Raw genomic sequence first — 10,840 nt, forward strand, 5'->3', positions numbered from 1 at the left:
TCTGGATGTAGGCCCTTACAATGTAGTTCCCGTCCCGGCGCCACCAGCCCATGACATGGAGGAAGTTTTTAAAAAAAAATTTTATTGGCTCAAGTTCTGAGTACACTTATAAATTTGGGTTGGCAGAAGTTCGATCAGAGTTCCTATACAACATAACAATGTATATCGTACTAAAATCAAAAATTCAGTTTATAACTTGGGCTTGATGAAAACATAAAGTGTTGCATCTGCAATTTCACATTGTAATGTAAGTAAAAGATCTAATTCTCTGCCTTCTGTCAAATTCTGAGTAATTTCCCTTGACTGGAAGTAGTAATTTATGCTATTTCCGATTTCTCAAAAAACGCATGTGAATTTATAAAGTACCAATAATTTTCTGCACTATTAATTATACACATATTGTTTGCCATTTACTTGGTGCGCAATACTTTTTTTTCTACGAGATTCTATTCTATTTTTAAAAGTTTAAGTAATTAAAAATGGATTAAAAATCATATCAATTTTATCATGTCTATTTCCAGAGTTGACATCTCCCTCAGTGTAATATAAGAATACGAGCCGGCCCGCGGCATAACATACGCCGCTATTTAGTTGTTTCTAATTTTCAATAATTCATAATTTGTGAATTCGACAGTACCAACGCTGACACTGAAAATATTTCTTTAAAACACTATAAGTAGCTCGTTAAGGACCATAACCCCCCCCCCTCCGCTTCCTTCCCCCCCCCCCTACGTTTAAAATCGTTGGCTCTGCTTGTAAACATTTAGAGTGAACACAGCTCACTAAAACCATGTAGGGGTGGGGAGGTAGGGAGAGCGTTTGCAGCTTGTTTTCTAACGGCTCGAAGAGGAGAATTATATATATAGATAGATTAGTTGTTTCTAATTTTCAATAATTCATAATTTGTGAATTCGACAGTACCAACGCTGACACTGAAAATATTTCTTTAAAACACTATAAGTAGCTCGTTAAGGACCATAACCCCCCCCCCTTCCTTCCCCCCCCCTCCCCCCCCCCTACGTTTAAAATCGTTGGCTCTGCTTGTAAACATTTAGAGTGAACACAGCTCACTAAAACCATGTAGGGGTGGGGAGGTAGGGAGAACGTTTGCAGCTTGTTTTCTAACGGCTCGAAGAAGAGAATTATATATATAGATTCGAGAAAGTTTAGGGGAGATCACTCCCGGTTTATTTTATTTCAGAACTGCTATTAGGTACGTGAATCAATCAATGAACATACATACACTATGTCCAACTAATGCATGACATTCCTACAGTACTAGAGAGAAATGTGTGATAATCATAGCAATAGTCATACAAAACCAGGGTAACCACACTATCATACATCAGCAAGACAATATCAAACAGCAACACACTATCATACATCAGCAAGACAATATCAAACAGCAACACACTATCATACATCAGCAAGACAATATCAAACAGCAACACACTATCATACATCAGCACCAGCTATCCCATCTCCTATAGTCAGATCTGTGGCCAGTGTTTGAAGAACAAGTTTCAGTCGCTGCCCCAGCAGGGCGAGGTGGACTCAATGACGTCACATTAAGAAAACCAACTCGTCTTGTTGCACCTCGGCCACAGCCAGTGGTTTGCACATCATGTAGAATAGACTCCCCCCCCCCAACCAAAGCCAGACTGGTGGAACAGTGGGGACAATACTCTGTGAATGGATGCATCAATCTTCTGCTCACACTTCCTCCATGTCATCACCCTCTGTGACCTCAGAAAGGTCAACACTGTCATGCAACACAACATACTCGCGTGTGCTGAATCCAAATTTAAGGACGTCTTTTTCTCGCAGCTCATAGTAGCGTCTAGCGTCAATTTTTTCATTGTTTAAGAATGTCCCATTGGCTGAGTCCAGGTCGATGATGTAGGGTCTGACCCTCCGGCCTGGGGTGCCGTCTGGCCTTGTGTAGGGCATGGCTCGGAACTGTAAGACAGCCTGTTGTTTGGAGCAAGACGGATGGTCAACTGGGATGTCTGCAATTTTACGATCCCGCCCCAGCAGGTATGCGCTCTGTCTGTGAATGTGTAGAACAGGTAGAGCAGTCTCCCCCTTGAAGGGATAGAGTCGCCACCTGCGCTTGGGTTTCATGGCTTCGTGGGGCTCGTTATATTTGATAACAACTCCACGGAATGTATTGGTGTCCTCAGTCAACTTCCCTGACAGCTGAAAATTGGGCTTTTGCTTCTCCGCTGGTTGCCCCTCCTCACCCTCCCCTTTCACCTGCACTGTGTTGAGACCAAAGTCCCCACCATTCTGCTCCCTCTCTCTGCGCTGATCTCGTCTCTGAGCATTGTTACGTGATCTGTCTCTCTGTTGATCTTCAAAGTTTTCCTCGTCTCTTTCCTCTTTGATCCGCAGATGTGGGTCATACTCAGAGTCTCTGTGTCTCCTCCGATGACGTGAATGTTTTTCACCATCGTCCCCTGTACGCTCATTACGTGAATGTCTTTCACCATTGCCCCCTGTACGCTCATTACGTGAAGGTCTTTCACCATCGTCCCCTGTACGCTCATTACGTGAAGGTCTTTCACCATCGTCCCCTGTACGCTCATTACGTGAAGGTCTTTCACCATCGTCCCCTGTACGCTCATTACGAGATTTGTGTGCTTTCTTTCTTTGCTCTCCATCATCCGAAGAGCTATCACTATTGTGTCTCTTCTTTTTAAAACTTATTCCAGGGGAACTGTGACCACCATGCTTTTTGTGGTGTTTCTGAAAATAGGTTTCAAATACATGATTAAGTACAGTACAACAAAATAAGATGTCAGGAATGACAGATCTTAGTGCAATTAAAATCATTTTTATCCAACTTCTATTAAATTATCTTGTAACTCACCAACCATGTTGGTCCAAAAAAAAAGAAAACTCTAACTCTAAAGAAAATTCCAATCCAATCCACAGAAATAACCCAACATTTTAGTTTAAAACCAATTAATTCTTTTTTTAAAACTAATAGAACTTTTAAAATATCAACCTGAGGAGTAAAAAATGAGCAGACAAGTGTAGCCTTATTAGGCTAATCAGTCTATAGAAAAAAAGAAATAAAATATTGTGAGCCACGAAAGTGATAACCAATTTGTTTTTTAAACCACATGACCGCTATTTGGTGTTCAATAGTGAGGAACTCTGGTGCATAGCCAGTTAGAAAGTCACACCCAATAGTGGCTTTCTGTGGCTTCAACCATAAGAGTGAAATAAAATGGTTGTACTGGAAAGGTGTGCAGTTCCATGGCATTGAGTTTTAATAAAGTACTTAAATTTAGTCTTAAACGAGCTACAACCCTCAAAATGAGTGCCTGATCTGCTGGATTAAAATTAAATATGGATGTCTATTACTCAGTAATCATGTTTAAAATTGAAATTTTAGATAATCTAAGTAGTAAAAAGTAAGGGTAATCTATCGTTTTAGTTACGTAAAATCGCCCGCGACTAATAATGTGAAAAACAGGTGACTCCTTAAATGTTAATAATTATTTCACATTTTGAGGAGGATTTATATTTCGAAGTGATTACTCGGAAGAAGATTTTTCTCCCCAACGTCTCCACTTAGTCAGCAAAAGATAGCTCTGCGCATGCGCAGTGACCTATGGCTAGGGTTAGGATTAGGATTAGGGCTAGGGTTAGGATTAGGGATAGGATTGGTATTAGTATTAGGGTTCTGCGGTTGTAAACACACGCATGCGCAGTACCATCGAAAACATCGCCGCAAAGGCAAGTCGTAATTTCTCTCCATTGCGCATGCGTAACACATGCGTATCTTATTCCAGCTAGCATCGGCCTTTATATTTTGAAAAATACAAAAATGATTCCTTGTTTCATTTATGTACCTGTTTTTAAACAATTGAATTAAAACTTTTCAGTAATAAACGAAGACTAGCAAAGTTTTCAACAGATGCAACCATGCTCATTTACTATAGCAGCCATCTTGTTTATGTTCTTTTATTGTAAACTTAGAGCGAGGTTCAGGGAAAGGCAACTCTATTTTACAAATGGCTGTAAGAAATCTTGCTCTCAAACACTGCTGTTTATTGTTTAAAGTTAATTTCTGGCCTATAATATATTGATATATTTAGCCATTGATTTAGGTTTATTATTCATTTTTCTATAATATTTGACACAAATATATCACAATGTACTTCTATTAATAAAGCCTTGACAATGAGGTAACTTTTTCGTACATTGTTAATTATTAATAGTCGCGGACGATGATTTATATCTGATATATTCACCGTTTTTACTTACGCTACTCATCTGTCTGTGTGAGTTAATCAATGGCGATAAATATAGGATTTAACTAATAATAATAAATATTTTTTAATCAATAGAGAATAAGCCTTAATCTAAAATCCAAGCCTAAATCATTCCACTCTGATCACTCTGTAAGTCGAAAACACTTCGTAGAGATTCAGGGATATCCGGAAGTAGAGCTAGATCTATTTATAGATTCTAGCGATGCAAACATAAAAACTCAAAACTCTATCTAATATTTATATTAAAATATAAATAAGTAGGCAAAGCTAGATCCAGATCTATTATTTTTTTAATCATACCTGTAAAGTTAATTTTATTTACATTAAACTGTTATTATAATGTGAGCAGTGTTTTATACTTTTGTGTAGTCTAGAAAATTTTAAAACAATGACAATGACAATGCTATTCGCAACTTTTGTAAAAACCACTTTGGCCAATCAAGTCTAATGTCACATGACTTTGTTTACATTTGTTTTCATTGTATTAAACTTTTTCTACAGTTTACAACAAAATAGTGAAAATAAGATTATTAATAATATTATCTGGATAATCTATATCAGGGAGAATGGATAGGGATTATAAAACGGTCGTGCAAGGTGAAGCATCAGAATCTGAAGATGATTCAGAAGAAGCTAAGTTGGTAATTCAAAATTAAAATTTCAATGCTAAGCCAAGAAGTTCAAGAAGATGTGAAGATTAGCTCTGCATTTCAAGCTGCTGATTACTGATTTGTAATTGTTGACTAACTTATTGCCAAAAATTTTTAAATTCTAAGGATAAGTAAAGTATTTAAAGTAATCTATCGTTTTAGGTGCTTACCGTATTTAATTATGAAACTAAACTAAAAACTAGGGTGGTTCTTGTGTTGTTAATATAGTTAATAATATAAATATTAAATAATAAACTATTAACTAGTATTAACTATTAATATTAGCCATTAGCCTACTATAGGACTATTTGAATAACTCAGTTTTAGAAAACATGGTCATATTTTCTAAATATTAGTAAATATACACGGTAACACATTGTTAAAATCCTCTAAAATATTGTGTAAGCCTTTCTTCTAACACGGCAGCACTGTGCTGTACTGGTCTCTAAAGTCTAGTTATTAGTTAAATATAATGTTTAATGTAGAGTAATGTATAGTATTAAGTAGAGTTATAATTTTAAGTAAGCTATTAAGGCCAACTTAAGTAATAAAATAAGTATCTATCACAATATTTAAATTGTTTTCGTTTAAACTAAAATGCTCCAAATTTTCAGGAACAGAATGAACCTAATGCCATTGTGATTGAAGGGGAAGCTTCAGAATCTGATGAAGAAGAACTTGACACAAGTCTGCAAAGTCCCAATAGAGAATTACCTCCCCTTAAACGTAGGGGAAATATTTTATTGTTAATAGAATTTAATAAGAAACATGCAGAGTCATCATCTTAATCATTATCCTGGGTCTAAGAACATTACCACCCCTCTCTTCCCCCCCCCCCCAACCCCAGCAACTATCCCTACCTTTCTTTAGGATACACAACATATCCTTTCTCCATATGTAGCTTCCTATCCTTAACCCAATCCATATCTTCATCCTTCACATCCTGCACCTCCCCTGGTGTGGGGAGGAATGCCCTACTCCCTATTATCCTACACAATCAGGGTTTTGTTCTCATCTGTGTTGTAGATAAGTGAGGTGAACTTTGACACTGCTAGAGAGGTGAACTTTGACACTGCTAGAGAGGTCAACTTTGACACTGCTAGAGAGGTCAACTTTGACACTCCTAGAGAGGTGAACTTTGACACTGCTAGAGAGGTGAACTTTGACACTGCTAGAGAGGTCAACTTTGACACTGCTAGAGAGGTGAACTTTGACACTGCTAGAGAGGTCAACTTTGACACTGCTAGAGAGGTCAACTTTGACACTGCTAGAGAGGTCAACTTTGACACTGCTAGAGAGGTCAACTTTGACACTGCTAGAGAGGTCAACTTTGACACTGCTAGAGAGGTCAACTTTGACACTGCTAGAGAGGTCAACTTTGACACTGCTAAGAGAGGTCAAGTTTGACACTGCTAAGAGAGGTCAAGTTTGACACTGCTAAGAGAGGTCAAGTTTGACACTGGAGACTTGTCTATTTTCATAGGATTTTTTTTATCTTCAATTGTTTCTTTGCCATCATATATGAGACAAATTTACTTTGAAGTTTAACAGTTTTCTTGAAACTGTCAAGTTAATTTATTTTAAGTTTTTTAGCTTCAATGAAATGAGTTTTGGACAATTTTCAGTGGAGCACTCTGTGTCATTTGATTCTAATGATGACATTTCCAATGTACCAACACTGTCATTAAAACAAGCAGGAAAGCCCAAGTTTGAGAAGTAAGTTGCCAAATATGTAAGTTACCAAATATGTAAGTTGCCAAATATGTAAGTTATCAAATATGTAAGTTGCCAAATATGACCCCAGCAGTTTTAACAAACAGCATAACCTATACAGCTGAGCTCGGTTGAGCAGTTCATATTGTTGACACACAAAACACCACATATTGTAAAGATTATCAACCAAATCACTATCCCCACTAGTTGTAAAGACTATCAACCAAATCACTATCCCACTAGTTGTAAAGATTATCAACCAAATCACTATCCCCACTAGTTGTAAAGACTATCAACCAAATCACTATCCCCACTAGTTGTAAAGATTATCAACCAAATCACTATACCACTAGTTGTAAAGATTATCAACCTAATGACAACCACTCAGTTTTTGAAGGTTGATAACCAAAAAGGTCTCAAGTTTGATTTAAGATCTCACATCTAAGGCTCCACTTGGCTCACGTTTGATTTAAGATCTCACATCTAAGGCTCCATTTGGCTCAAGTTTGATTTAAGATCTCACATCTAAGACTCCACTTGGCTCAAGTTTGATTTAAGATCTCACATCTAAGACTCCACTTGGCTCAAGTTTGATTTAAGATCTCACATCTAAGACTCCACTTGGCTCAAGTTTGATTTAAGATCTCACATCTAAGACTCCACTTGGCTCAAGTTAGATTTAAGATCTCACATCTAAGGCTCCACTTGGCTCAAGTTTGATTTAAGATCTCACATCTAAGACTCCACTTGGCTCAAGTTAGATTTAAGATCTCACATCTAAGACTCCACTTGGCTCAAGTTTGATTTAAGATCTCACATCTAAGGCTCCACTTGGCTCAAGTTTGATTTAAGATCTCACATCTAAGACTCCACTTGGCTCAAGTTTGATTTAAGATCTCACATCTAAGACTCCACTTGGCTCAAGTTAGATTTAAGATCTCACATCTAAGGCTCCACTTGGCTCACGTTTGATTTAAGATCTCACATCTAAGACTCCACTTGGCTCAAGTTTGATTTAAGATCTCACATCTAAGACTCCACTTGGCTCAAGTTAGATTTAAGATCTCACATCTAAGGCTCCACTTGGCTCACGTTTGATTTAAGATCTCACATCTAAGACTCCACTTGGCTCAAGTTTGATTTAAGATCTCACATCTAAGACTCCACTTGGCTCAAGTTTGATTTAAGATCTCACATCTAAGACTCCACTTGGCTCAAGTTTGTTTTAAGATCTCACATCTAAGACTCCACTTGGCTCAAGTTTGATTTAAGATCTCACATCTAAGACTCCACTTGGCTCAAGTTAGATTTAAGATCTCACATCTAAGACTCCACTTGGCTCAAGTTAGATTTAAGATATCACATCTAAGACTCCACTTGGCTCACCTAGCTGAAAAAATTCAACGCACCCGGCATGGTGTTGTCAGCTCCACCCCTTGATAGGGCAATAGATACATAGCTGAGCTGAGTTTATGTTGCTACAAGAGTGATTTCAATCAATATCATATACGATGAATTATTTTGTAACTATTAAAATATGTTAACATTTGTTAGAAAAATATTTGAAGGGTGAGAGTGGAAGTGTGATCATTTTGGTGGGTCAGTAAAAGTAAGCCATCTATCTGCTGCATTTTGTTTCTCACATTGACAATATCTGCCCTCCACAGTGTGCTCAACAGAAAACTATGTAAGTAATATAACAATTTGTTCTAGTCATTTCTTTTATTTTAACAAATAGCTATGTAAGTAATATAACAATTTGTTCTAGTCATTTCTTTTATTTTAACAAATAGCTATGGGGTCATCCATAAATGACGTCACCCTTTTTTGGATGATTTCCCCCCCCCCCTTTCCCTTCCATCACACATTGTCACAAAAAGCCAGACCCCCCCCCCCCCCCCTAATATGACGTCACACCCCAGCCTACAATCCCTCTCAAAATTTCAGTTGAATTTTTCTTAAAACATCCATATTTTCCCAAAATCTTGTCTGGAATCAATTCCTATTGCAATTTATTAAAACAGTTTACTAAATCGTGAAATAACGTCTAATATTCGTTTTCTAACATTTCTTTTTTATAATGCAAAAGTGTGACGTCGCACCATCTCTAAGCCCCCCCCTCCCCTCGTCACACACCGTCACAAAATTATGGACCCCCCACCCTCTCCCTGTCAGTGTGACGTCATTTATGGACGACCCCTATGTAAGTAATATAACATATTGGTAGAGTTGATTGTTTATTTTAACAAAAGACTATGTAATCTAACAATATTGGTAGAGTTGATTGTTTATTTTAACAAAAGACTATGTAATCTAACAATATTGGTAGAGTTGATTGTTTATTTTAACAAAAGACTATGTAATCTAACAATATTGGTAGAGTTGATTGTTTATTTTAACAAAAGACTATGTAATCTAACAATATTGGTAGAGTTGATTGTTTATTTTAACAAAAGACTGTAATCTAACAATATTGGTAGAGTTGATTGTTTATTTTAACAAAAGACTATGTAATCTAACAATATTGGTAGAGTTGATTGTTTATTTTAACAAAAGACTATGTAATCTAACAATATTGGTAGAGTTGATTGTTTATTTTAACAAAAAACTATGTAATCTAACAATAAGTTTAGTCATATCTTTAACATAATAAAAAGCTTTTATTACGGCAATTAGAATTTTAGAAAATATTTATTTCATCCATAATCTGTCTAGGGGAGAGCAATTTGTCACTGTGCAATAATTTGAATGGTATTGCGAGTCAGGCATTTTTATCTGCTGCTAAGGACCTGAACAACTGTGGTCAGCAGCTGTCTAGATCACATGCATCCATTCAGGTAGATTCTCTTTGATTCTTTCTTTGTAGTTTAGGACAAAAGTTTTGTTTTTTAGGAGAAAAGTTGTTTTTTTTTTTGTATTTTAGGAGAAAAGATGTTTTTTGTATTTTAGGAGAAAAGTTTTGTATTTTAGGAGAAAAGTTTTCTGATTAGTTTTAGTGCCAAAAATGTATTTTGATTTTCCAGGATGTGTCCCATCATATGCGACTGATGACAAATGATTTATTTAATCTTCAAGACAAGATTGACATCATTGCTACTTGCAAAATTTTACCACATATTAACATACCAATATAGCCCAACTTGTCTGTACCTATGTAATTTCTATTGAAATTTTAAAAATGTATTTGTATTAAATGTCTTGTGAATAAAAAGAGCCTTCCTTTGATGCTATAATTGCTACTGAATATTTTGTTTTGTATTTATCAATTACTAAAATTAACAAATAAGTCAATCTAACTACATTCTTCTCCTTTCACTTCTATTATACTACCATAACTAAATGTTACTGTTACATTCTTTTTGCAATTATCAATTACTAAAGCAAAACTGATTAGGGGTCATCCTTGTGGGTGTGTGTGTGATCTATTTTGTGAAGATCTAAAAAAAAATGTAGAGGACATCATAAATGGATGACTTTTTAAAGACATGAAAAAAAAATCATGTTAGGATTTTTACATAACTTAAGTAGTCTCCCTTTTATTTACATTACCTTTTAAACTATAGTCTGTTTTACTTGAGATTAAAGAAAGTAAACAAATAGTACACACAATTCTGTAGCAAAGTAACATTGGGGGGGGGGGGGGGGGGGGGCAGGGGAATGACAAATGTAGCATTGAGAATTTGTAGTTTAGTTAGGGTATAAAAGGTGGGGGTTAGGAAAGTTTAGTGGTCCATTCTCTCATAGGTAAGGCATAAAAGGTGGGGGTTAGGTTTAGTGGTCCATTTTATCATAGGCAGCCATATTTTATTGATGTCTGTTCTACAAAAAATAAAAGAAGATATAATGCACACGTTGTTTAATTGTAAACATAGGCCTAATCAAGTGTCAACTCACTTCACCACAGGGTGGACCAATACATTCTAATTTCTGTTGAAAGGTGGACAAATACATTCTAAAGTCTGTTGATGTGTGGACAAATACATTCTAAAGTCTGTTGATGGGTGGACAAATACATTCTAAAGTCTGTTGATGTGTGGACAAATACATGCTAAAGTCTGTTGATGTGTGGACAAATACATTCTAAAGTCTGTTGAAAGTGGACAAATACATTCTAAAGTCTGTTGATGGGTGGACAAATACATTCTAAAGTCTGTTGATGTGTGGACAAATACATTCTAAAGTCTGTTGATG

At 36.3% G+C, this 10,840-nt stretch overlaps 2 protein-coding genes across 2 annotated transcripts; one reads left to right on the forward strand and one right to left on the reverse strand.

Moving 5' to 3' along the window:
- Positions 1–1,163: 1,163 nt before the first annotated feature.
- LOC131948707 (smad nuclear-interacting protein 1) lies at positions 1,164–4,442 on the reverse strand. Its single transcript, XM_059310375.1, has 2 exons — positions 4,279–4,442; positions 1,164–2,748 (listed from the first exon to the last, which is right to left on the reverse strand). Exons 1-2 carry the CDS (start codon positions 4,285–4,287, stop codon positions 1,714–1,716), a joined length of 1,044 nt encoding a protein of 347 aa, XP_059166358.1. The 5' UTR covers positions 4,288–4,442; the 3' UTR covers positions 1,164–1,713.
- A 269-nt stretch (positions 4,443–4,711) lies between these two features.
- LOC131948708 (biogenesis of lysosome-related organelles complex 1 subunit 3) lies at positions 4,712–9,905 on the forward strand. The gene is made up of 6 exons (XM_059310376.1): positions 4,712–4,927; positions 5,551–5,662; positions 6,562–6,652; positions 8,317–8,336; positions 9,365–9,486; positions 9,673–9,905. Exons 1-6 carry the CDS (start codon positions 4,853–4,855, stop codon positions 9,781–9,783), a joined length of 531 nt encoding a protein of 176 aa, XP_059166359.1. The 5' UTR covers positions 4,712–4,852; the 3' UTR covers positions 9,784–9,905.
- Positions 9,906–10,840: the final 935 nt, after the last annotated feature.

Source organism: Physella acuta, unplaced genomic scaffold, assembly GCF_028476545.2.
Source record: "Physella acuta isolate Inbredline_101_S28 unplaced genomic scaffold, ASM2847654v3 ptg000658l, whole genome shotgun sequence".
Lineage (NCBI taxonomy): Eukaryota > Metazoa > Mollusca > Gastropoda > Physidae > Physella > Physella acuta.

Coding starts and splice junctions, on each gene's coding strand:
- LOC131948708 (XM_059310376.1), top strand. CDS start 4,853: ATGGATAGGGATTATAAAACGGTCGTGCAAGGTGAAGCATCAGAATCT. Junction 6,653..8,316: donor GGAAAGCCCAAGTTTGAGAA/GTAAGTTGCCAA, acceptor TGCCCTCCACAG/TGTGCTCAACAGAAAACTAT. Junction 9,487..9,672: donor GATCACATGCATCCATTCAG/GTAGATTCTCTT, acceptor TTGATTTTCCAG/GATGTGTCCCATCATATGCG.